At 48.2% G+C, this 25,901-nt stretch overlaps 1 protein-coding gene across 1 annotated transcript in view; it reads left to right on the top strand.

The window, feature by feature from the left end:
- Positions 1-25,901, top strand: part of TCEANC2 (transcription elongation factor A N-terminal and central domain containing 2) — a 52,400-nt gene that overhangs the window by 5,525 nt on the left and 20,974 nt on the right. Inside the window, exon 2 of the mRNA XM_056122162.1 lies at positions 11,116-11,257. Within this exon, the coding sequence (XP_055978137.1) occupies positions 11,116-11,257 (142 nt within the window). The remainder of the gene's footprint in view (positions 1-11,115; positions 11,258-25,901) is intronic.

Below are 25,901 nucleotides of genomic sequence, written 5' to 3'. Positions count from 1 at the left end.
TGTCCTGACAGACAGCCCGAATTCCAACCTGCTGTGCATCCTGGGAGAGGAAAGAATCTGGCAGTGTCTCCCACAGGTGGGGCTGTGACGTGATGTGGGAGGGTGCCTGCCTTCAGGACATTTCCAGGCCCCAGGCAGGGGCTTCCCAGGTCAGGGCTAGAGGTTTGTCCTCCTCACAGCTCTGATTTCTGCTCCAGGTCTTTGTTTTGGAGTCTAATGCTGATCCTTGGGAATAACAGGCAGGATAAGATCATGCTGAGGCATGGTCTTGGAGGTTGTTTGCATGGAATCTTTGTGAATTTTATTCTTTTCATGAAAACATGAAGCGATAGCACAGAGGGTAGGGCATTTGCCTTGCACGCGGCTGACCCGGGTTCGATTCCTCCGCCCCTCTCGGAGAGCCCGGCAAGCTACCGAGAGTATCCCACCTGCATGGCAAAGCCTGGCAAGCTCCCTCTGGCGTATTCGATATGCCAAAAATAGTAACAAGTCTCACGATGAAGATGTTACTGGTGCCCACTCGAGCAAATCGATGAACAACGGGACAACAGTGCTACAGTGATATATATATATATATATATATATATATATATCTGTAGAAGAAAATATTTCTCTCTAAGATTGGTTACCTCCTACTTTAAACCCCATCAAATGTGGTGTGGCACTCTTGAAGTATGGGTGGGTGTGAGGTATGAGTTGTCCAGGAATAGGTTCACTCATGGGTGAGGCTCGGCCCAAGCGTGTGGAGGGTGGTCATGAGCATGGTGATAGTTGAGTTCTGGAGGGGCTGCTGGGGCTAGGTACCTTGGGGCGGGGAAGGGTCTCACCCCCAGGGGTGCCCCGAATGACACAGCCTGGCGTGGGGTCCGGCAGCATGGCTATGGTGTGTGTCGTGTTATGCTCACAAGTATTGAACTTTTTAAGATTAAAATGAGTTAAAAAGTGAGTTAAACATGAATTATAGAGTCAAAGAGATGACTCAGAGCACTGGAGGGTGTGCTTCATGTATAGAAGCCCCAGGTTTGATCCCTGCAGGGCACTGCCTGGTCCCCCAGCCCCTGCCAGGTGTCACCCCCTAGCAATGCAGTGGGAGTGGCCCCTGAGCAAAGTTTAACATGTGAATTCTAGACAGTTGGATTTGTTCCCTCCCAGGTGACTCATTTCTACTGCCTGGCGTTTATTTGTTTGTCTTTAATTGTAATTTGTTTTTGCTTCTTCCCCTCCGCCCCTTCCCTTTCTGTTTCGTTGTGTGGTTGCTGTGATGACACACATACTGTGCAGTAGTTCATGCATGGTGTTAGCTGTCTCAGCCACCCGCTGCTCACGTGCTCTCTGGGACAGAGAGCTCTTTCTGAGGAGCTTCCGTATACCCGCAGTCGTGGCTGCAAATTCCTTGTGATATCAGGGATCGCAGACAATAGAACTGCCAGGACCTAGTATGTGGGACGCTGGGGAGTTGAACTCACAACTGGATACTTGCAAGGCTGGAGCTTTCAACCTCTGCGATATTCTTCCAAACCCACTAGCATCACCTTTTGTTCTTTTTTTTTTTCCCTTTAGCTTAGCATTGTCTTTTTTTTTTTACATTTATTTTATTTTATTTTTGCTTTTTGGGTCACACATGGCGATGCACAGGGGTTACTCCTGGCTCATGCACTCAGGAATTACTCCTGGCAGTGCCTAGAGAACCACATGGAATACTGGGAATCAACCCGGATGGGCCGCATGCAAGGCAAACGTCCTACCCGCTGTGCTATGACTCCAGCCCCCTACCATTGCCTTTTTATTTATTTATTTATTTATTTATTGCTTTTTTGGGGTCACACCCAGCAGTGTTCAGGGGTTACTCCCGGCTCTGCACTCAGGAATTACTCCTGGCGGTGCTTGGGGGACCATATGGGATGCCGAGGATTGAACCCAGGTCGGCCGCGTGCAAGGCAAACGCCCTACCTGCTGTGCTATCACTCCAGCCCCACCATTGCCTTTTTAATTTCAAGAATCTGCTGAATGTTCAAGCCTCAGTTTCCTCCACAGTGACTTGAGAAATGAGATGACACTACCGAACGGGGGTTTGAGAGCTAAATAAACAGCTGAACGTTGAAAAGGCTGAGTTACAGACACGCCTGACACATAGTGAAAAAACTCAGAGTTTCCTCTTTATAATTGAAAAGGGAGACATTTGTGTGTTCAAACTAGGCTGAGAATGGTGCTGCCACAGTGAGGTTGGTGGCACTGATGACGAAGGCTAAGCAGATGGTAATAACAGTTATTATATCGGGCCAGGGAGATGGTTCACAGGGCTGGAGAGCTTGCTTTTTATGCCGGAGCTCTGGGTTTGATCCCCGGCACTGCCTCGTCACCCACATATAACTGGAAACGACTCTGAGCACCACTTGTGACCCCTAAACAAAACTAAACTAAAAATTAAAAATAATGAGTATCTAACAGTCATTGAACCCATTTCCCTGGGCCAGGAATTGGGCTAAGTGCTTTACATATATGAACTGTAACCTCTAATGGCAGCTCTGTGAAACAGATGCTTTTATCATTTATGTTTTATAGATGAAGAATCTACTGCACAGGAAGATTAAGTAATTTTCCCAGGTCAGGCAGCTTTAAGTGGCCAAGCTGGGATTTGAAATGGACAATCTGATTCCATATTCTCTCCTCTGTAGGGTAATCTAAAAACACGAAGGTGTCTGAATTTCAAGCAGCAGAGGTTTAAAAATCTTGGAAATATTAAGACCATGTACTTCTGTTATCAGTTTATTAAAGTAATCTTGCCGAAGCCTTATCACATTCAATAAAAGCGATACTCAATTGAGCTCATGTAATGTACATCTGAATGGTAAAGGTTAATTTGGTTAATCTCTTCAGACTCCCTTAAGGGAAACAGATTTTTCCTGTTGGTTGCACTAGATTGTTTTTTCAATCGAAAGATTCTAGGATGCTGATTTTTTTTTTTTTAGGTACAGCACTTTAAAGTGCCTCTCTACACCTTTCTTCCCTTTGCCAGTGTGTTAGCCCTGTTCCCATCATCAGCCTGATGCCCCTCTTGTTGCTTATGAGCAAATCACTTACCTTCCTTCGTCTTACCAAACGTGATTATCTCCGTAATCTGTGACTTGGGGCCAGGCGATGCTCCAAAGAGCACCTCTTCTTTCTGGTGACGGCTCTTCTAGTTACTACTCACACTAGCTTCCCCATTCCTGTCCATGCCCTTGCTCCTTAAAATGATTCAGCTAAGGATTTGCCATATGTTATGGGGTCCTTATTTGAACAGAAATAAGAACACACTCTGCCATATATAGGATTATTTTGCACCTGAACCGACTCTTGTATTTTTCTATTCTGTCTTAAAATATCCTGTCTGAAAACTGTACTGTACTATTTCCTCAAGGGTAGAAATGGCTTCTTTGCCCCAGGCCCCCAAACCTACTGTGCACAGGGCGGTTACGAAACAAGAAATTGTTTTGATGCTCATGGTTGCTAATAGTCTAGTGGGAGAAGACATCCTTCTAGATAAGTACATGCAGAGAGAGCAGATGCATAATTTGAGTCCACTTAGATTACACATTCCCCCAGAGGGGATGTGATCAAATGTGGTAGCAGAGGCAAGAAAGGGCTTCATAGAGGGGGGTGATGCTTGAATAGAGTGGGCTTGGAGTGCCTGTCATGAATTCAAATCCCCAGCGTTCCACACAGCCATATGTGGCCCTGACAGTGCGCTGGCAGCCCTGCCCTCTGATCCTGGTGCCACGAGGAATTTCTGACCACGCCACAGGTGTGTATAAGCGCCAGTTCAAAGCGCAATCCCCGGCGAGCACCACAGCTATAAAAAGATGTGCCAGCACCACAACTAGGAGGGCAATCCTTGGGAAGTCTGTGTCTGCACACCACAGAGAGACCTACTGAGCACCAGCTGTCCCCGTGGGTCTCAGCTCAAAGTGTGACTCCTGGTGAGTGTGTGTGCAAGACCTGCGGCGGAAAAGTGTGAGCAGCACAGCCAGCTGTGTGCCAGTCATCAGAATACCACCAGCAGCAGCAGCAGCAGCGAAGAAGTAGGGGGTAGGGGAGAGGGAATAACAGATGAAAGTAAATGAATAAAAATTGTTAGAGTACCTAGGTGTTGGCTGAGTGTGTAACTCCACGGTGGTCATATACTGCATGCATGAGGCCCTTGGTTCAAAACCTTGCGCCAAACACCAAAAACCTTCATAAGTGTTTATCACATGTTTGTGGCAAAGAGAACATCCTGGGCCAGAGCAGTTGTCTAGCAGGTAGGGAAACTTGCCTTGCATGCGACTGAACCAGGTTCTATCCCTGGCATCCCACATGGTCCCCTGAGCTCTACCAGGAGTGATCCCTGAACTCAGAGCAGGAGTAAGTCCTGAGCATTGCCACGTGTGGCCCCCAAACCAAAACAAACAAAAAATCAAAATCCTTGACAGAGGGTGTGAAACTGTGCCTCATTTAGTCAGCTTCTAATGGTGTGCTATATGAGGAAGAAATGAGGGGCTGGAGCGATAGCACAGCGGGTAGGGCATTTGCCTTGCACGCGCCCAACCCAGGTTCGATTCCCAGCATCCCATATGGTCCCCTGAGCACCACCAGGAGTAATTCTGCAAAGCCAGGAGTAACCCCTGTGCATCACCGGGTGTGACCCAAAAAGCAAAAAAAAGAAAAAGAAAAAGAAATGAGAAGGGTGTCTGTAGTGAAGTTCTGAAAGTCCTCTGTAGGTTAGAGCATCTCACTGACAGCCAGTGAAATGCTTGATCAAGAGTGTCCAATACAAGCGTGTGGCTGCATTTGCTGCCGTGCGACATCTCCAAACTCTACAACGCTGACATCCCATTAGGCGCAATCCAGATTGGATTGGATGTAAACTAGAAGCCAACCATCCTGGTCTAATAGAAACAGAATGCTTAACTTGCAACAACTTAGTAATCTCTCAGACAAGGACTTAATGTCCTAAAGGTAAGATACTACAGTTTTCAAAAATTTTCTTTTACAGAAGTATTTTTTGATCATTCCATTAGTCAGTGGTAACGAGCAGTATAAAATAAATTATTTTGGGCTTGCTAGCGGGGCAGGCTTGAGGGATGGTTGGGAAAATGGGGACAATGGTGGAGGGAAGGTCATAGTGGAGGTGGGATTGGGGTTGGACTATTGAGTGCCTGTAACACATGCATCATGAACTTTGTAAAACACTGTTTAAATAAAGTGTGGGGAGGGAGGGAGTGTCCAATATAGAGCTACACTTGAAAGCATGAAAGAGAAATCCTCCAGTGCCAGGGAGAAAAAGGAAATTCAAACTCAGATCCCTTGAGTGGGAGGTGAAGCTGACTAGTTCCTTGGGAACCAGACAGAATACTAACAGGACTAGGAGCTTTAGGGCCAGTATGGAGACAGCAGATAAAGCCTCAGTTGAATACTCTCCCACCCCTGGAAGTTAGCAGCCAAAACAGGGCTAACTGTACTTGTAAAAACTAATAAGAGTAATAAGTGGGATTCTAATTTCTTAGAATGCATAGATATGTGTGTCGTTCTAATTCACACTATCTGCAAGGCCAGAGTATTAGAATAGTGAGTAGGTCGCTTGCTTTGCATGAGGTTGACTTCAGTTCAATCCATGGCACCCCATATGTTCCCCCAAGCCTGCCAAGAGTGATCCCTGAGTGCAAAACCAGGAGTAAACCCTGAGCACTGCTGGGTGTGGGCCCTCCCCACCAAAATATCAATTCACACTCTCCAAAAAGCTGAAAAGTTTAAATTTTTATAGGGGCTGCTCCCCTCTGTGGTGCTGGGGTGGGGTGGGGGGAAGGTGGTACTGGAGATTGAACTCAGAATCTCACACATGCTAGGCTAGCTCCTAAGCTGAAAGTATTTAATGTAAAAACTGGGCCAGGGACTGGGGAGTTAGCTCAGAGGACTGGCGGGCATACTTAGCATGCTGAAGCCCTGGGTTTACTCCCCAGTATCATGGTCCCCTAGGCATTGCTGGGTATGACTTTTCCTTCACACAAGTTTTTTATAAGAAAGAAGTAGAAATTAGAAGAATGGAATAGTATGAAAAGAAAACAGGTTATTTAAATGGAGGGAGAAAAACTTATCCAGTGATTAAAAAAAACAAACTTGGGGGCTGGAGAGATAGCACAGCGGTGAGGGCATTTGTCTTGCACGCGGCCGACCCGGGTTCGATTCCTAGCATCCCATATGGTCCCCTTAGCACCACCAGGAGTAACTTCTGAGTGCATGAGCCAAGAGTAACCCCTGTGCATTGCCGGATATGACCCAAAAAGGAAAAAAAAAACAACTTATTGGTGCAGAAAACACATTAAGTAGTTGAAAGTGGACAAACCATAGCTACGAAGCAGAATAGTGAATTGAAAGTTACATCTGGGGAAATGAAAGTGTGTCGGATAAATGAAATATAAAGAAAAATGAAGAAACATGAAGGTTAGGCACAGAAGTTGTGTCTATTTCTAATATTTATTTTTGGTTAATCTCACCCGGCAGTGTTCAGGGGTTACTCCTGGCTCTGTGCTCAGGAATTACTCCTGGCGGCACTCTAGGATGCAGGGGAATCAACCAGAGTCTGCTAAGTACCAGGCAAGCGCCCAACCTGCTGTGCTATCTCTGAATATTTATCAGTTCACTTATATATTTCACTAGCATATATTTGAAAAGTTATGAATCGAAATGATAGAGAAGTATGACTTCTATGTGAAACGATGAAGATAGAAATATATATATCATGAATCGCAAGGAAAAATCGGGATGAAAGAAAATGCAGGCTATTAAACAGATCAGAGAGGATGAGAAAAAGGCAAAGAGAAAATAGATCCAATTATATCAGTAATCATAATAAATACAAATGGCAAAAGAGCCTCAGATGGGATGGGCGGTGGAGGGGAAGCAAATCAAGCAGTGCAGGCTATGCAAATACACTGATTCGGAAGCGAGGAAAGTGAAGGAATGGATGCTATGGGAATGTGTCAGGACAGAAGTTCACTGGCACTGTGTTTACGGTAGTTAAAAAATGAAGGAGAGGGGCTGGAGAGATAGCACAGCGGGTAGGGCGTTTGCCTTGCACGCGGCCGACCCGGCTTCGATTCCCAGCATCCCATATGGTCCCCTGAGCACCGCCGGGAGTAACTCCTGAGTGCAGAGCCAGGAGTAACCCTGTGTATCGCCGGGTGTGACCCCAAAAAAACCAAAAAAACCAAAAACAAACAAAAAACAAACCAAAAAAACACCCATTAGGGAAACAGATTTTAAACGCCTATGATATTTGTAGGTTAAAAATAGTAGAGAACGATTAAAACAAATCAGTTGCATTTCTGTGTATCAGTATGGATAAGTCAAGAAAACATTGAGGGGAGGGAGCAAGATACAGAATGACATGATATTTACATCTTCGTAATTTTGAAAATATTCTCAGAGAGAGAGAAAAAAAGCGCCTGCCATAGAGGCAGGCAGGGGGTGGGGGGAGGGGAGAGGAGAGGAGGGGAGGGAACCTGGGGAGGAAACCTGGGGACACTGGTGGAGGGACGGGTGTTAGAACATGGTACGACTGAAGTCCAATCATGAAGAGCTTTGTAAGCGTCTGTCTCACAGTGATTGCATAAAAAAGGTTTTTTAAAGAAAATATTCTCTTTCCAGACTCTCCCCCCCCCCCCTTTATTTGGGCCACACCCAGCAGTGCTCAGAACTGATCCTGACTCTGTGATCAAGGATTACTCCTTTCGGGGCCCAGGGGCCGTATGGAGTCCCAGGGATAGAACCCAGGTTGACCATGTATAAAGCAAACGCCCTACTGTACTATCTCTTCAGCCCCTATTTATTTTTTCATACTATTTAACACTAACAATACTATTTTATTTTGTAACTGCTCGTTAATGTTGTCTGAGATCCCCTAGAAACAGAGTGAAGACCTAGGTATCAAATCGTGTTCCCAGAAACTCGTAAACCAACTAAACAGAACTTGTCAAGGCAATGTATGAAGACCAGCTTGGGGCTTGGGGGTGTTAATTGTTGTGTGGGGCCACACCCAGCCGCGCTCAGGGCTTACCTGGCTCTGTGCTCAGGGATCCTGGCCATGCTGCAGGACCACAGGCAGTACCAGGAATCGAAACCCAGTTGTCCACATGCCAGAGAGGTGGCCTGCCTGCTGTCTTATCTCTCTGACCCCCGTTTTGGAAACCCGAACTCATTACCCACAGTAGGCCTAAAAGAAGGTCGGTGTTAAAGGAAGAGCCGGGAGAGAATTTCTGTCTTTAAAAGAGGGCTGTGGTGCTTTCACTTGCAGAACTCGATCTCAATTCTTGGAGATTAGACCTGTGCCAGCAAAAGCCTAAAGACTTAAGATGGCCAGCTGGTGGCCAAGGAAGAGAAGTGGCCACATGGGGAAGGCTCAAGGTAGAGCTACAGGCATGGAGGGAAAATGGTGCTGGCCTGGAGCTGGTGCACAGGAAAGGCCCCAGGCTTCCTTCAGAGGGAGTCTGTGTGCAGTGGGGTTCTTCCAAACTAGAGCCTGTCGTGACCCAACAGTGAGTCGCTGGAAGGGGCTCGCACGCTGTCGGCAGTGAGGCTGTCCAAGGAGCCGCAGCTGCTCCCCATAAGAGTTCGCCCGTAGGTAGTGGCCAAGTCTAGAGATGACTGTTGTGTCTGAGCTGCAGGTCAGGTTCTCCCCGCCCCTTCCCTGCTCTCTTCCCCCAGCTCTGAGCCTGCAGGGCCCAGAGACCAAAGTAAACAAGCAGGTGAGGGAGGAGAGTGGGTGACTAGGCTGGAAGGAGACCCCACCGGCTGGGGGATTGTGACTTTTTGACAGGGGGCAGAGGCGAAGGCACACTGGAAGTGCTCAGGGCTGATCTCTGGCTCTGCACTCGGGTCAGGCTCAGCAGGGCACGGGGACTCATATATAGAGCCTGGGATCAAACCCAGATCGGCCGCTTTCCCACTTGCCATCTCTCTGGCCCGAGTTGAGACGTTTTGGTTATTTTTTATTAAATTCTCACACGCATGTAAAAGAGTGGACAGGGGAAGCCACAGTTTGTTGCCAGAATCCCTGGAGCCCAACCCCCTTTCCATTCTTCAATGTATTCCACTTCCCTGGTAACAGCTATCCAGTAGGTAGCCCGGTCATGCCTGGGAATTGTTAAAGTGGCTTTATTATTTACTTATTCTCTCTCTCTCTCTCTCTCTCTCTCTCTCTTCCTCTCTCTCTGTCTCTCTCTATCTCCGTCTCTCTCTTTCTCACCCTCCCCTTCTGGGCATTCTGGTTTGCAATACAGGCACTCACAGGTTATTGTGTATATTCCTTTACCCACTCGCAGAACTCAGTTCTCGTCCCGGGTGATCATGTCCGGCTGTCATTGTCCAGCTACCCCCCCTCTACTCATGGCCACCTTCCACCAGGGGACAATTCCTCCCCATTCTTGTTTCTCATTTCTACTCTCCTTGGATATTACTCTCATGCTCTGCTCTCTGGTTTGTTGTTTGTTTGTTTGTTTGTTTTTAATCCCACAAATGAGTGCAATCATTCAATGACTTTTTTTTTTTTACAAATTTTTAAATCAGTTAAAACTTAATGGAATCATTTCTCCCCCCCCCCCCATCTTGATTCATATTGGTGCTCACTGGCAGCGGGGAGGGGGATGCGGGGGATGGGGCGGGTGTCACATGTCATAGTGTGGTTGCTCACACACAACAGATTTGCTCACTGAGGATCACACAGTTTACTCGCGGTCTAGAACGTCTTTAGCGTTTGCCGGCGGTGGCACCATTTTCAGTCATGCTGTTGGCACACAGCTGGCCGTGGTGCAGTCTGAAATCACGTGTGATGCTGGAACGCCAGGGCGCTGGCTTGCGAAGCAGGCCCCTGAGTAACTCCAGTGCCATGGAAGGCTTTCAGGACTACGGGACAGTTGCAGCGCCGTCCTGAGAGCTTCCCGTGCCTCCCCCTTTGCCTCATCGCACTTCGTGGAAAGAAGCCTATCGACCTTGCAGTCGCCAGTCACCCCGGATGCTGCAAGTCCACGGAGCCCCCTTGCTGGGATTCTCACAGAGATTCGCCCTCATTTCTTCTAAATGCTGGAGTTGGGAACTCCAGGTTCCCCAAACTCCGGGTTGGGGATGGGTTGTAAGGAGACTTAAAACCATCATTTGAGGGGCTGGAGCGATAGCACAGCGGGGAGGGCGTTTGCCTTGCACGCAGCCAACCCAGGTTCGAATCCCAGCATCCCATATGGTTCCCTGAGCACCGCCAGGGGTAATTCCTGAGTGCAGAGCCAGGAGGAACCCCTGAGCATCGCCGGGCGTGACCCAAAAAGCAAAATAAAAAAAAACCATAATTTGAGTAAGTTAAAGTGAAATAGCTAACTATACGTTTCTCATTTTTTTTTTCTTTTTGGGTCACACCTGGCGATGCACAGGGGTTACTCCTGGCTCTGCACTCAGGAGTTACTCCTGGCGGTGCTCAGGGGACCATATGGGATGCTGGGAATCGAACCCCGGGTCGGCCGCGTGCAAGGCAAATGCCCTACCCGCTGCGCTATCTCTCCAGCCCCTCATTTTTTAAAAAAATAGTGAGCCGCTCTTTCCCCTTTTTTATTGTTTAAAGTTTTTAAAAGGTCTCCCCACAAAGGAGGACGTGCATGTCCGCAGCAAGGAAGTGGGGGAGCTGGTGCAGCGTGCGTTTTATTGCTGAAATAAATACGTGGGTGACTTGTCTGCTCCCTGTCCTGGCCTGTGAATTAAGACACTTAAGTGAGTGCGAGGGCTGATGCCACTCAGCGTCGTTTTCCTTTTCGTCTCATCATTATTGCCCCTCACTGCTAAGTGCCCAGTGGTGTCTGCCATGGTAAGATTAAAACTTGCACTTTTCCTAATAGACGGAACTCTCTTCCTGATTTGCAGTTAGCAGGACCCGCTTTTAAGCAGTTGTCCATTATTTGGGGCCGCCACACACACTGTGCTCTGGCCCGGGTCATAATCAATAATTCATATGTCAACAGGAACCCCATTAGCTCAGGTGAAGGCAGATGTCTTTCTAATGAAAATGTTCCATTTTCCAAATGACTTCTTCTTCTTCTTTCTTTTTTTTTTTCCCAGAGAGTTGTGGTTATCGACGACATAAAAAGGTGGAAAACTATGCTGGAGCTTCCTGGTCAAACCAAAGAGAATCTCATGGAAGTCTTACGGGAACTGAAGAAGAAGCTGCCCTCCAGGGAGGTGTTAAAATCCACGCAGATAGGTAGGGTCCTTTTGAATCTTGTCAAAGTGCTTCCATTTGGTCTCTTTCCTTTTTCCTGTCTTTCTTCCCTTAAGTATTAAGTTAGCTAACTCTCAGTGCTTCTCAAACCCAGCTGGAGGAGAAACATTAAAGAGTTTTCCATTGGATGTAGGCCAGTATGTCCATAATATATAATGAAAATATGCAAAACACAGGACCCACCTTTAAAAAATTAGATCCAACAAACATTTACTTCATATTTCTATAAAAGTTTCTAGGGGCTGGGGCAATAGTACAGCAGGTAGGGTGTTTTCATGCGGCTGACCCAAATTCGATCCCCAGCATCTCATATGGTCCCCCTCAAGCACCTCCAGGAGTAATTCCTGAGTGCACAGCCAAAAGTAACCCCTGAGTATTGCTGTGGGTGTAACCCAAAAAGGAAAAAAAAGTTTCTAAATGTGGGTCGAAATGCTATACAGTGGGTAGGGTGCTTGCCTTGCATGTGGCTGATCCAAATTCAGTCCCTGGCATCCCATATAAGGCCCCCACCCCCACCCCACCCCACTCCCGAGCCCCAGTAGGAGTGATCCCTGAGCGCAGAGCCAAGAGTAACCCCTGAGCACCACTGGGTGTAAAACCCCAAATAAGAAAGTTTCTAAATGCTTACATCTGTTTTCTTACTTCATGCACTAGTAACCGGCAATTATCTTAACTTGTGTGGGGGTGGGGGGGAGGTTAAACCCAGGTCACATGCATGCAGGGTGTGTACTTGACCATACTTCCAACCCTACAGACTGCTTTTTGTGCTGCTTGTGTGTGTAGAAACCAACCTGACCTCAAGTCACCTAACTTGTGACCTCAAGTACCCCTAAGTTTTGTGGAGAAGTCAGCGTGTAGAAAAATAGAAGCAGTAAAATATGATAGGTTACAAACAGAAGTGCATGCATCAACTGGGATGTGGCTCGGTGGTAATATGCAGACCTTGTATTGTGTGAGATCCCTGGGTTCTATCCCCAGTCCTACAGAAAAAGGAAAATCCAGGTGAGTGGTGTTGTGGGCACCATTCTGATCTGTCCAAGGTAGACTTTGGCTCAAACAACAGAGCCTGGCATCTAGACAGTTTAGAAAAGGCTTCGTCAAAGAGGTGACATTTCAGCTAAATCTTGAGAGACTTGGCTTCTCTGTCTTGAGAGAAGATAACTTGCGAAGCGTGTTTCCATAAAAACAAACGATAGCACCGTTTGCCACTGCGTCATTGATTAAAACACTGGCGGTGTTGGAAAGGTAAGCCGGCGACTGTGTGTGTTGCGTTGCCATTTCCGTGCAGTGCGCAATTGTGGGTAACATGCACGGGAGGGCCAACATGTGTTCCTCAAGCTGCTCCCGCCCCCCTGGGGAGCCTCGGGGAGTCGTCACAGCTGCCGTTCCTGCCCTCGCTCGTGCAGCCATCGCCTCCGCTGCCTCCCCTTGACCTCTCGTTCACTGAGAAGCAGGAGAGGGAGCAGCCTCAGACTGGTGCGAACAGCTGGCAGGAGCTGTGCGAAATCCCCCCGAGAGCCCCCCAAGAGTCTTGAGAGTTGCACCCCTGTAATATAAACCAGAATCCGAGAAAATTAGATGCTTAAAGAACATAAAGCCCTATCATTATAGCCACGGAGAGTCTCCCATCTGCCGGCGGATTTCTTCCCTTCCGGGCTGTGGGCACTAGAGGGCGATAAGACCATGCGAATGGGTGGATCAGGCTTCCCCGCCAGCAGAGGGTACCAGCGGTTAATATTTCATGACATGCATATATATATGTATATATATACACATATGTGTATGTAATGCTCATCTTTAGACACAAATACCATCTATAATCAGATCTTGAATGTCAACAAAATAGGCTGGAATTGTCCTCCAAATAGGGAACAGATGAGAATTCCAAGCGGTCGTCTTTAGTGTCCTTTGAGTGAGCGTGCTTTCAAGAACGGGCGTGCCTGACGTTGGGTTCAAGGACCGGAGTGAAGCCACACCAGAGGAGCTTGACCCGGGAGGAGCTGGGTGCCACCCGACTTTGGAAGCTTGACCTTCCATCAACGCTTCCCCGAGGTTGTGGACACACGGGGAGTTCTTGGTTGCTTTGTAGTTCTGTCCGTCGCTAGGCTGAAGGTTCATTTGGATCTTTGTCTGAGAATGTTTGCATGTTCCCACCTTCTGCCTGCCCTCTCCTGTGGCCTGTGAAGGCACAAACGTGTACCCAGGGCCTCCTTTGTGTTCGAAAGTGTGCCAGCCAAACCGCGAGAGAGGTGCTGGGCCCACCTCTCTGGAGCCTGCGTTTCGTGGACCCTCAGACAGTTTCAGCCGGCCCTTTCTCAAACAAGGTGATGACTGCTGTGACGACGGGAAGAGATGAGCCAGAGGGGAGGAAATATCGTGGGAGTGGAGGGGAAGGCATTGAAGAACAGGTCAGGTTGGGGGTACATTGTGTGAGCTGTACAGAATGTTGGAGGTGGGAAAGAACATTCTGGCAACTGAAAGAAATCTGGCGTGTTTAAAATGTACAAAGCTGGAGAGAAAGTGTGACAAAAAGCGAAGCTGAAGAGTGTCTGGTCCCAGTGGAGAATTTCTTTGCCGTTCGAAACTGTTTGATCTGCTCTTCAAAGAGCCTACATCCTAGTGGCCACAACCCAAGATACTAGTTAGCTAGCCCTGTGTGGGAAAAGTACCCCCAAATACAGCCGCTTAAATCTTGCACTGTTTTGTTCTGAAGACAGAGAATCTGGAAGCGACTTGTCTGGGGGTGGTGCTGTTGGCTCGGAGGCAGGCGCTGGAGAGGCCGGCCAGGCCCCGCGGGGGGAGCTGCGGCCCCTCCCAGGGCTGCGCGTGGCACAGCAACTGACTTGTCACGTAAGAGAGACCACGGTGGGTTTTCTGACCTGACCCCAGAGGCCCATAGCACCACTTCCTCCGTAGTCTTTTTTTTTTTTAACTTTTTTATTGAATCACTGTGAGACAGACCCTTACAAAGCTGTTCATGCTTGGATTTCAGTCAGGCAGTATTCCAACACCCATCCCTCCACCAGGGTACATTTCCCAGCACCATGGAGCCCGGCAAGCTACCGAGAGTATTCGATATGCCAGACACAGTAACAACAAAGTCTCCAATGGAGACGTTACTGGGCCCGCTCGAGCAAATCGATGATCGATGGTCCCCAGGTTCCCTCCCATCACCCCCACCCCCTGCCTCTATGGCTTCTCTCTCTCTCTCTCTCTCTCTCTCTCTCTCTCTCTCTCTCTCTCCCCTCTCCCTCTCCCTCTCCCTCTCCCCCTCCCCCCCTTCGGGCATTGTGGTTTGCAATATTGATACTGAAAGGTTATCAAGAAAATCCCTTCCCTTTACCTACTTTTAACCCCGAGATACTTTTAACCCTGAGATCTTGTCCAGCTATTATTGTCATACTGGTGTCTTCTCTATCTTACCTACCCTCAGCACCCCCCCCCCCCACACACACACACACACTTGTGGTTAGTTCCAACCATTGATCAGTCCTCCTAACCCCTGTTTTTTCGGCCATGGATGTTAGTCTTCTTCCATAGTCTTTTGTCTCACAAACCAACTATGGTATCGCGGGCAGCATGGATGTGAGGGTCATGGATCCCAATAAGGGGTGCTGGGGAGTAGCTTGCACGCTGCCTCTTGTGATTTGTATTTCTGTGGATTTAACGAGAAATATTATGGTTCCTGCACTGCAGGATTTATATTCATCTAGAAATTTCATAGCCATTGTATCATCAATAGCCCTCTCGTTCTCTATATTCTTTCCTTCTGCGATTTTATCATTAGGATTATGTTAGACCTTTTATTTTCCAGATCTGTAGACTTGTCCACCATTACAATCTCAGAATTCTGGACAATTTCTTCAGATAGGCATATCCCAAGTCACTAATTCTCCTCTTCGCTGACTCTAATATGCTCTTTGTCCCAATCATTGAGTTCTATACCTCAAAGACTTCTGTACATTTACAAGTTTCCTTTGTCCCCTAAATCTGTGCCTTTCCTAGATAGTATTTGTACACTTTTGAGATTGTGTCTTTTCTTTCCTTAAATATTTAATGTATAGTTCTGTCGTTCTGTTCTTCTTTTGATTAGTCCTTGGGGTTTATGTGCTTTTATTGTTTCTGCTGAATCATGGCTTGCCTTGCCGTGCTCCTGTTGTTTTTCTTTTTTTAATTGCAAGCTCATTATTTTATTTCATTGATGGGAATTTTGTGGGGCTCCATTGCAGAAGCTTCCCTCTAGAGGGGATTAGCGTCTATTTTTGGTTTCTAACAGTAGCTAAGGGCCACTTCTGACCTGGAATCTGTTACATACCTCTCAGTGATCCCAGCTCAGCGTGAGAGTGCCGGGATTAACTCCCCCACTTCACCACTGGCCCAAAGCTAAAGATTTTAGCAGCAGCTCTCTACCATCAGCCCTCAGGATTACCCGGCCTCTCGCTGAGCCTCCCCTCCAGCCTCTTCTTACTTACTTTACTGGGGGATGGAATGAAGTGCCTGTAATCCAGAGTCTAGCTATAGTTAAGGGGTAGCTTCACGCCACCGTCGAGCCTGAGATCCTGACGATAATGAGTGGTTATTACTGAGGATTTTGAATGGCTGAGTGACAGATTCGCATTTGCATTTTAGAAAACTCTAGCTAGCCACCATATGGGAAAAGTGTTCAAGAGAAACAAAGGCAGGAACCCGGTTAGGGTTGAGGAGCAGGGATGGTGGCCTGGGTGGGACAGTGACGTGGGGATGGGAGAATGTGGCTGGAATCAAGAGGCATCAAGGAAATGAGAGTCCAGAGATTGTTGGGACTCTGGGAAGGAAGATCATGGTCACGGTCACGGTCCTCCCGTTGTTCATCGATTTGCTCGAGCGGGCCCAATAACATCTCCATCATGAGACTTGTTGTTACTGTGTTTGGCATATCGAATACGTCACGGGGAGCTTGCCAGGCTCTGCCGTGCGGGCGAGATACTCTCGGTAGCTTACTGGGCTCTCTGAGAAGGGCGGAGGAATCGAACCCGGCCCGGCCATGTTGGCCACTTGTAAGGCAAATGCCCTACCGCTGTGCTATCGCTCCAGCCCGGGAAGGAAGATAAAGACGGGAAATTATTTGTGGGGGAGGAACAACTGGCAAGAGCTGGAGTCTAGGCCCACCTTGGTGTTTGGGGGTCACTCCTGGAGGAGCTAGGGAACCATGCATGCTGGGGATTGAACCCAGGGCTTGCATATGCAAAGCATTCATTCGTGCTTCCTGAGCTCGTAGACCTGGGCTCAGATTTCTTACATGGGCAAGTGGTGGCTGTGTAACTCCCGAGGGTCAGAAACTGCAGTTTGGAGATGTGGGGAATAATACATTTAGTTTTAGACTTTTGTGTGGTGGGGAGCCCATACCTGGCTGTGCTCAGGGAACCATGTGGTACCAGGGATCAAACCCAGGGCTCCTGCTTGATTCTGCTATGCATCCCTTTGGATGAACTACCCAGCCAAGACTTACTTTCTTCAACACCCCCTGGGCACCGAGAGAACGTGATCTATAGGCTGTTGCATGTCCAGGCTTAAGCTAAGAAGAGGCTATCCAGAGATACTTGGGAGTTAGCATCAGCCTGTGGTTAGGAACTGAGGCGAAGGAAAGAGATAAGCTTGCCCAGAGAGGGTATTTAAGAAGGGCAGGGACAAGTACTACTACTTGGCCTTGCATGCGTGAGGCCCTGGGTTTGACCTAAGCCCCAGTGTAGGCCCCAGGATAATAAAGAAAGTAAGAAAAGAGTCCAAAATCCTGGAGGATTTATGGTGCCTTAGACTCTTGTAAAAGGAGACTGAGCAGGTGTGGCCCAAGAAACAGAAGAGAAAGCAGTCAGGGGACAGAAAGGAATGTTTCTTTGGGGGGTGTTGGGAAGGTTGGGCCACACCCAGTGGTGCTCGGGGTTAACTCCTGTCTCTGCGCTGAGGGATCAGTCCTGGCAGTGTTCACAGAACCTTATGCAGTGCCAGAGATTGAACCAGGGTCAACTGCATGCACAGGAAGTGCCCTATCCCCTGTACTGTCTCTCTGGACCCAGGAAGGACTTTCTGAGGGCCGTGATCTTCAGTGTCCATTGTGGTCAAAGGGTCAAATGAGTGAAGTCCAACCAAATTGTAGAGTGGACATTGCAAAGAAGGTCACTGATGATTTTGGTAAAGAAATCGTCACAGGCAAGGATGGGGACAGACAGTGAGGAGTGGGCAGGAGGTAGGAAACTAACAGTAAGTAGCCACTGCCTCAAGAAGTTTGGTGCTGAAAGAAACAACACTATCAGAAATGGAACGTGGGGTTGGAGAAAGTTCAGATTTTTTTCGATAGGAGCGAATCTAACTTGAGTGACAGGTTTGGAAAGGGCATCTCAGGGAGGGGAGACAGCACTTAGCACAAGTGACTGGGGAACTTGCACTCTACTGTTATTATTGCTATTATTTTAGGTACTGTGATTTGTAATGCTGTTAATGTTTCAGGGATACAGTGTCGCTGTACCGCACTCTTAACATCTCTCCACCCCTATCTCTGGTCCCTCTCGTCCTGTACCCTGCACCTCTCAGTAAACCCTACAGCCGACTCTTGGGCTGTTATCCCTGGCCATTGTTCATTCCCTGCCTCTCTCACTTTGCGGTCCACGTGCGGGAGAAGTCGTTTTGGGTTTGCCCTCCCTTTGACTCATGTTGCTGGGCCTGACACCCTCCAGTTCCACCCAAGGAGCAGGGAACGGCAGGACTTCATCTTTTCTCAGAGCCAAGTAGTGTTCTACTGTGTATTTAGCCCACAGTTCCTTTACTTCTTTTCACCTTCATTGATTTGTACTTTTAAATTAAGTACAGGAACCAGAGTGATAGTTTAGCGGGTTGGGCCTTGCACGCGGCCAACCCGAGTTCGATTCCTGGCATCCCATATGGTCCCCCGAGCACCACCAGGGGTAATTCCTGAATACAGAGCCAGGAGTAACCCCTGAGCATCACCAGGTGTGACCCTCTCCCCCCCCCAAAAAAAAAATTAAGAACAGCCTAGATACTGTGGTGACAGTAGTACTTTCAGTTCATACTACTGATGTATAGAGTTGCTGTACCCACCTTCACCCCAGTGTTGGGAGTCTCCACCACTGTCTTCAGTCCATCTTCACCTGACCCTTATTCCCTCTCCCCTCCTCCCACTGATTCTGAATCCGTTTTGTAATGCAGTACTGTGTAAACTCACACAAAGTGGGGCGCACGGCAATCACACACAGCGGCGGTGGCTCTATCTCTCCCGCCGCCCGCGTTCGGTAGTCTCACCCTTCTCCCACCCCGGAGAGGTCGATGGCGATGGTCAGGCGGAGGAAGGAACAAGGGCCAGGCTGGTAGGTATTAGTCGTAGTTTATTCTGATTCTCTCCTCATCTGTCTCTGCTCCTGTCTCTCTCTGTCTCTCCTCATCTCTGCCTGTCTCTCCCCCCCTGCCCAATCTACAGTCTCCTTATATCTCTCTCCAAGAGAATGGGGGGAACAATTACATATAGGTGTGGTCACAATCAATAGGGGTGGAGATCAACAGGGGTAGAAATCTTGGCCTCAGGGAAGACCGCTCCTAGGACAGATCCTTCCTCAGCAGGAGGACCCACCCTAGAGCAGAATCCTATGGGAGTGCCTCTCCTCTCCTTGTCGGACAAGCATATAAGAATATAATATAAATCATTTTGCATGGATACAGTAAGAAATATCTTAAACTTATAGAATTGCTCTCCTAGGGCCATCTTGATCTCAGACTACGGTGCTCAGGCCAGATAGTCTTTCCCACCCCTAGCAGGATCCTAGTCTCATCGTTACCTTGGATCATGACAGCATTTGTCCATGATCAAACTCTTAACTTATAGTTAAGAATCGTGGCACTTTGGCCTGGCCCATTTCGCTGCCAGGGTAGCTCACCGCTTGCCCTGGGTCCATTCAGTCCCTCGTCGGGACCCTGCTTTAGGGTGTTAGGAACTAAGGGCAACTGAGGCTTAAGTCGAGAAAGATGCCCGGGAGTGAATAATATTCAAGGCCAATCAAATCCTAAGTTACAAAGCATAATGTTAACGATCTTCCTGTATCTATACAAAAAGGATATTACTTTAAGGTAAACTGTTCATAAGGCATAAGGAGAGGAAAAGGGCAATATTTCACTCATACATATAAAATCATAGATTTCTGGGAAACTGATCTTACAAATTAACAAAGTCTGATTAAGGGGAAAGCTGATTAACTGGGTGGGAAGGAGAGCATAGGGAAGACTGTTTACAGATAAACACAATGGAAGTAGAAGTGCTTCAGGAGCACTGTGATGGGTGTAACCAGATTGATGGATGTAACCAGATAAAACCTAAGCTTCTTGTAGAGGGACAAAGCAATGTTACCCAACACAGTACCACATGGGTTTTGCGGTTGCTCCCAGAGTTTGGGTACGTCTCCTGTTCGGTGCCTCTCATCCATCCCCTCTCCATGACGCTTCCTGCCTCAGACACGCAACTTTTCCCGGTTAATTGTCTTCACCACCTCTTCAAATACCTTGTTTCTCTTCTTCCTTTTATGATCAAATTCCTTTTAAAGGACGAACAGTTGCATCTCCCTGCCCTGCCCCTCCCCGCTCCTGCCAGTTCTCCTCCCGTCACCGCTTGGCGCTCCCCGGGCGGGAGTGATTTCATTCCCTCCAAATCCAATAGCCTTGTCTCAGTTCTCATCTTCCCAGAACTGTGAATTTGAGACCATTGATTACTCTCTTTTCTGTCAACATAAATGACACCGAACTTGCTGCCAATTCGGTCTATTTTTAAATGCTTATTTCCTTTGTCGCCCTTATCTGAGTTTGTAATTACTTATTTAATTATTTACTGATCTTACTTTTTATTTACTAAATAGGATCTCTGTGCCAGCCACTCACTGCCATTGAACTTGCCAGTTGCATTGCAAACATTAGTGAGGCATATTCAGGAGCTCAATATATTCATCAAACGAACAAAAACCGCAGGCACCCAGAAGAGACTTTTCTCCATGGCCCTTTCTAGCTTTATCTCTCCCTGTTTATCCCCTCTCAGTTTCTTTGGTCCTTGTTTCCGATCCACTCTTTTCCCTAGAGTGCAGCCCTTGGCTTCTGTCTTTTGCATTAGACCCAGAGAAGCCGCCCTCGTCTCCAGCTTGACTGAGGCCCTTCGTTGAGACACTCTTGGGAATCCGTCTTCTGATCTATTTTTGAATCTTAAAAATTTTTTTTTATTGAACCACTGTGAGATATAGTTACAAAGCTTTTCATGTTCGAGTGAATCTTAAATTTTTAGAGACATCATTACCAATGTACATCCCCACCGTGCTTTTCAAATCTTACCTAATAGATGAAAATAACATTTTTTTTGGTTTTAGTTATTTTATTTTTTGGTTTGGGGGCATACCCAGCAGTGTTCAGGGCTCACTCCTGGCTCCGTGCTCAGGGATTATTCGGGGCTCAGGGAATATAGGCAGTGCCAGGATTTGAACCCAGTCTACTGTGTGAAGGGCTTATCTGCTTATTGCCTTACCTGCGGGACTGTCCCTGGAGCCCCTGAATTGGTCTTTACACCTTTATGAGCATTCTGCTTTTTTGTGTGAGTTGTGTTCTTTGTCCATTTACTGTTGTGATCTAATGAGTTTGATTCTCTTTTTTTCAGAGCTCTATAAATGTCTGTCCTAACACCTTTGGGGACAAGGGTACTTGGGACCACATCTGACAGTGCTTACGTCTTAGTCCTCGCTCTGGGCTCAGGAATTACTCCAGGCATGGCCCAGGAGACTGAAATGTAGGGAATCGAACGCGGGTTGGTCGCATCTAAGGCAAGTCCCTTACTTACTAGCTCCCGGCCCCTTCTAATACTTTTGTATAAAATTATTTTTATTTATTTGTGGCGGGTGCCACACATGGCAGTGCTCAGAGCTTTCTCCTGGCTCATATTTGGTGCCGGGATTTGAACCCAGGTCAGCTGGGTGAACGTCATCTATGCTGTCTCTCCGGCCCCCTCCTAACACTTCGAAGCCCATTTAGCACCCTCAGGTTAGAAACAAGATCAACTCAGAGTCGAGCACTGAAGTGACTTGCCCTGGACCACATGGTGAGTTCGCCAGGAGTCACAATGAGTGCCGAGTCCCCCGGGGCTGCCTCCCTTCCTGGTTAGCAGACTGCTGCTGGGCCCTGCGCCCTGCCATATGTGCCTTTATTTTATTAGACGAGTTCTGTGGGTCCTGCCATCTGCTCAGATTCACATCTTTTAAAATCAGAACTTAGTGACACTCCTTGTATACCCCACATGGGTGTTTTTCTCCTAGTTCCATTAGTCAGCTACCCTAACATCTTACCCTGACATAAACTTTTTCAGTGGAAATATCCAGCAGGCGTTTGGAAGTGTGGGGTTGAAGCTTAGACGAGACACTTTGACTAAAAAAAAAAAAATACATATGTGGAAGTCATCTGCCTTAGAAGCATTTGCTTAAAAAGTCACCTACGTGGATGAATTCTCTGAGTAAAACCAAAGACAGAAGGGATGAAGAATTGAGCCACGGGAGGGGAGCAGAAAGAGGAAGAGGAGCCACGGGAGAGGCAGGGACCTGACTGTGGCGATCAGTCGTGAAGGAGTGGAGGCCTTCACCCGGCAGGGCCAGGCGAGTGGTCTCACTGCCCTCAAGGGCTGGGAAGCTCAGGGCTGGCACTCAGGTGTTTGCCTTTAGAAAGGAAGTCGGGGGTGGGTGAGAGATGTTATAGCAGGTAAGGCGCTTGCCTTGAACGTGGCCAATCCCAGGCGCATCAGGAGTGATCCCTGAGAGCAGAGCCAGGAGTACGCCCTGGGCACCATTTGGTGTGGTCCAAAAAAACAAAAAGGAAGGAAGGAGTGAGTAGAAAGGAAGGAAGTGGGCAGGAAGGTGGCTGGGTGCATGGGGCTGGGCACACTTGGTGAGTAACATGCTCTCTCACAACACCATGGAAAGGGTATTCTGGGAGCATTTTATGTCGTCATATTGCTCTGATTTCAGAAGGGCATGTTTTCATCTATGATCGGCTAACAGCCAACCCCCCTGCATTTACGAAGAGTTTTCAGTTCTTCAAGCTCAGCTGACCCACTTATAAGGATCAATTCTGTATGGTAATGGTCATGGTCACGGTCACGGTCCTCCCATTGTTCATCGATTTGCTCGAGCGGGCCCAGTAACGTCTCCATTGGAGACTTTGTTGTTACTGTGTCTGGCATATCGAATACGTCACGGGGAGCTTGCCAGGCTCTGCCGTGTGGGCGAGATACTCTCGGTAGCTTGCCGGGCTCTCCGAGAGGGGCGGAGGAATCGAACTTGGGTCGGCCATGTTGGCTGCGTGCAAGGCAAACGCCCTACCGCTGTGCTATCGCACCAGCCCATGGTAATGGTATTTCTCGATATTACAGATGGGAAAACTAAAGCCTAGAGAGATTTATCTTTTTGTTTTTGGACCACATCTGGCAGTGCACAGGGCTGACTCCTGACTTTGTGCTCACCTGGTGGGGCTCGGGGTCCCGTCAGTGGTGCAGTGCATGCAAGGCAAGCGCCTTAACCTCTGCTATCTCTCTGACCTTGCAGGTTTAGAGAATTCAAGTAACTTGCTCCCAGGTCAGAAAACCAAGTGAGTGATAAAGCTAAAATGCACTGGGTCGTGGCACCTCCTTAAACCGCAAGACACACCTCTATCCCTGGCAAGCTCTTATTTGTCCTGTAGACCAAGTGCTGGGTGCTAGGGGGACGGTTTTGTGTGCCAGCCTTGCGAGCATAAGGCCATGGGTTCAGTCCCAGTGCCGCCCACCTGTGCTGTGCTGTCTAGGCCTCTGGCCCAGTGACAGTGAGAAGCCTTGGGAGCACAGGTGTGTGAGAGCACCACAAGTGATGTGTACAAGCGGCACTGCAACCAAGAGTGTGGGACCCCCAGTCGTTGCAACAGCATCAGAAACAAAGGGATGAGAGGGGAAGGGGAGGGAAGACCGAGATGATGCACTGTTTATGTGAAGGGTGTGGAGTGAGTAAATGAGTGTGTGACTGAAAGAATGGGTAGGGATGTGATTGAACGTATTTGGGGCCTTGCGATAAATTAGTGGCAAGAGTGGCCAAAAAGATAATGCCACATGTAAGGCACCGCCTTGCACTCAGCCGACCTGGTTCCATCCCTGACATCACACACGGTCCCCTGGACGCTGCCAGGAGTGATCCCTGAGCTCAGAGCCAGGAGTAAGTCCTGAACTCATCCACCAAAGAAAAATTAGTGGCAAGGACCTTCCAAGTGGCCTTTGGTTCTCAAGTTGTCCCTGGATTCCCATTGCTTTAGCAATCTTTAGCTACTCATAGCTCCTGTATTCATTTTCTATGAACGATCCCATAGCCCAGATCTGGGGCTGAAAGCAACACAGGTTTATTATCTTACATAGTATCCTTCTGTGTGTCAGAACTTCAGTATGGGTCCGACTGTCCGACTGGGCTAATGTCAAGGGTTTGGGTTTTGGCAAGACTTCTGTTCCTTTTTTTTTTTTTCCCCTTTTTAGATCATACCCAGCAATGCTCAGGGGTTACTCCTGATTTTGCACTCAGGAATTACTCCTGGCAGTGCTCGGGGAACCATATGGGATGCCGGGGATCGAGCCCAGGTCAGCCACGTGCAAGGCAAATGCCTTACCCGCTGTGCTATTGCTCCAGCCCCCACTTCTGTTCCTTTCTAAGAGCAAATCATTGCCTTCTCTGATTTTGGATGCCCCAGTATTCCTGACTCATGCTCCCCTTCCTTCTTAAGACTTGGCAGTGGAGTTTCTAGTTCTTCTCCCAACTTATGTCTCTGACCCACCCTTCTGTCTCTGTTAAACACTTTCATAAAGTGATTGGCCCCACCTAGATAATCCAGGCTATTCTCGCCCTCAAAGTCCTTAACCTTCCTGGGATCTGCAGAGTCTCCTTCTCTACGTAAGGTGTCACAGGCACAGGTTCTGAAGGTCGCCATCTGTGGCTCTCCCTCACGTCACGCCATGCACATTCCTGGTTCTCTGCTCCCTTTCTTCTGGGGTCCTGTCTCCTTGTGTCATGGGTCAAAACTGAACCAGGCTTGCCTCTCTGCATTCCTTCCCTGACTCCTCCAGGAGATGAATTGAGTGCTCAGTCCTTCCGGCCCTTCCCAGGGGTCCCCCTTCAGTCCTGCAGCACTTGGGTGCAGTTGCTTTCATCTCGGTGTCTTCTCCCGTGCAGAGGCCCCTCAGGAACTGCTTGGGAACAGGGTCGGCATGTCTGACCTTCTCTCGCGGCGTCCAGCAGGACGTTCCGTCTCAATGGAACCCCATGCGTAGATTGCATATTTGGTTCGGAGCTTCAATTTGCTTGGTTAAATGAGTGAAAGACTTCTTTCTGCAGGGCATTTGTCTCAACAATGTGCTGGGGTGCGGAAGCCCCTACCCTTAAGCCCAGGGGACTTGACCTAGATCATAAGACCAGCTGGTGGCACTGCCTGCTTTAAAACATAAACTTCACGGAGCAAATAATGACTTTTTGCAGAACATTAACTCCCTTGATGTAGCTACTGACCAACTTATGACCTTGGGGAAAGGTCATGGAGTTTCGTTTTTTTCCCTGTGAATCAGGAGAAGGTCGGCCTGTCTGATCACCAGAGGCAATGGTGCGGGGTTAGAGCCGGAGCTGTGAGCCAGACCATCACCATCATTTGAAATCCGGCCTTGTTTCTTACTGTGTCTTTTGCAAATTACTTAAGCCCTCAGTTCCTTGGATTCTTCACCCAGGCCAGCGGAGTTACGGTAGGAAAGCGTTTAACACAGTAACTGTCATTGTTATCCCAAAATTCCCTTTGTGATCTACAACTCACTTTTGCCTGTTTGTTCTAGATGCTTCCCTAGGACTTCACTCCGCCTTCTCTTCCCATGCCCCCCACTGGACGGCCTTTTCTATCATCACAATTCTTTGGTGTGTCCTCCCTCTTGCTGACAAATCTTTATCCCTTGGGGTTCCCTGACAGCCCTGCCCTTCCTGGCACAGTGCCTGGGTGTTGGGAGAGCCCCTTGGCAGTCTGGGTGGACTCCTGGGGGTTTCCGAGGGGCCTCCTGCCCCCTGCCCCCGGCCCCCAGCAGCCACAGGCCTGCTCCCTGCATTCTACTTCACAGCTCGGAGCCTGCGGTCCTCAGACTGGGACTGAATCAGGTGAGCATCCTCATCACAGCGGCGCTGGGATGGGGATCAAACGTGCCGGTGCTCTTGAGAGCCTCTCTGTTTCCATCCTGCTTAACTTGCTGGGAAATGGTGGGCAGGTGGCCCCGCTGAACTTCAGTGCCTCATTTGTAAAAGGAGATGTAATAATAGCATTTCATTCATTGTGTGGTTATAAAGAAAATTAAGGGGAATCATTCACATCAAATCTGGAGTCATAGGCAGGAAGAATTCTCGGCAGTGGGCAAGAATTAGGAACTTTATTTCCCAGCGCCTTTGAATGTGATTCTTCATAATATAGTTCTGTTATTTTGTTTGCATCTGCGCGATGCTGCCAGTCAACTGCATCTATATTCAAATGTTAGTTCAAAGCCAGTTTGAAAGCCAAATATAAATGGATTTTTACTGAAGTGTTT

Source organism: Sorex fumeus, unplaced genomic scaffold (genome assembly GCF_029834395.1).
Source record: "Sorex fumeus unplaced genomic scaffold, SorFum_2.1 ptg000045l, whole genome shotgun sequence".
NCBI lineage: Eukaryota > Metazoa > Chordata > Mammalia > Eulipotyphla > Soricidae > Sorex > Sorex fumeus.
Note: the sequence above shows the minus strand (reverse complement) of the source record. Positions and strands in the feature narration are given on the sequence as shown.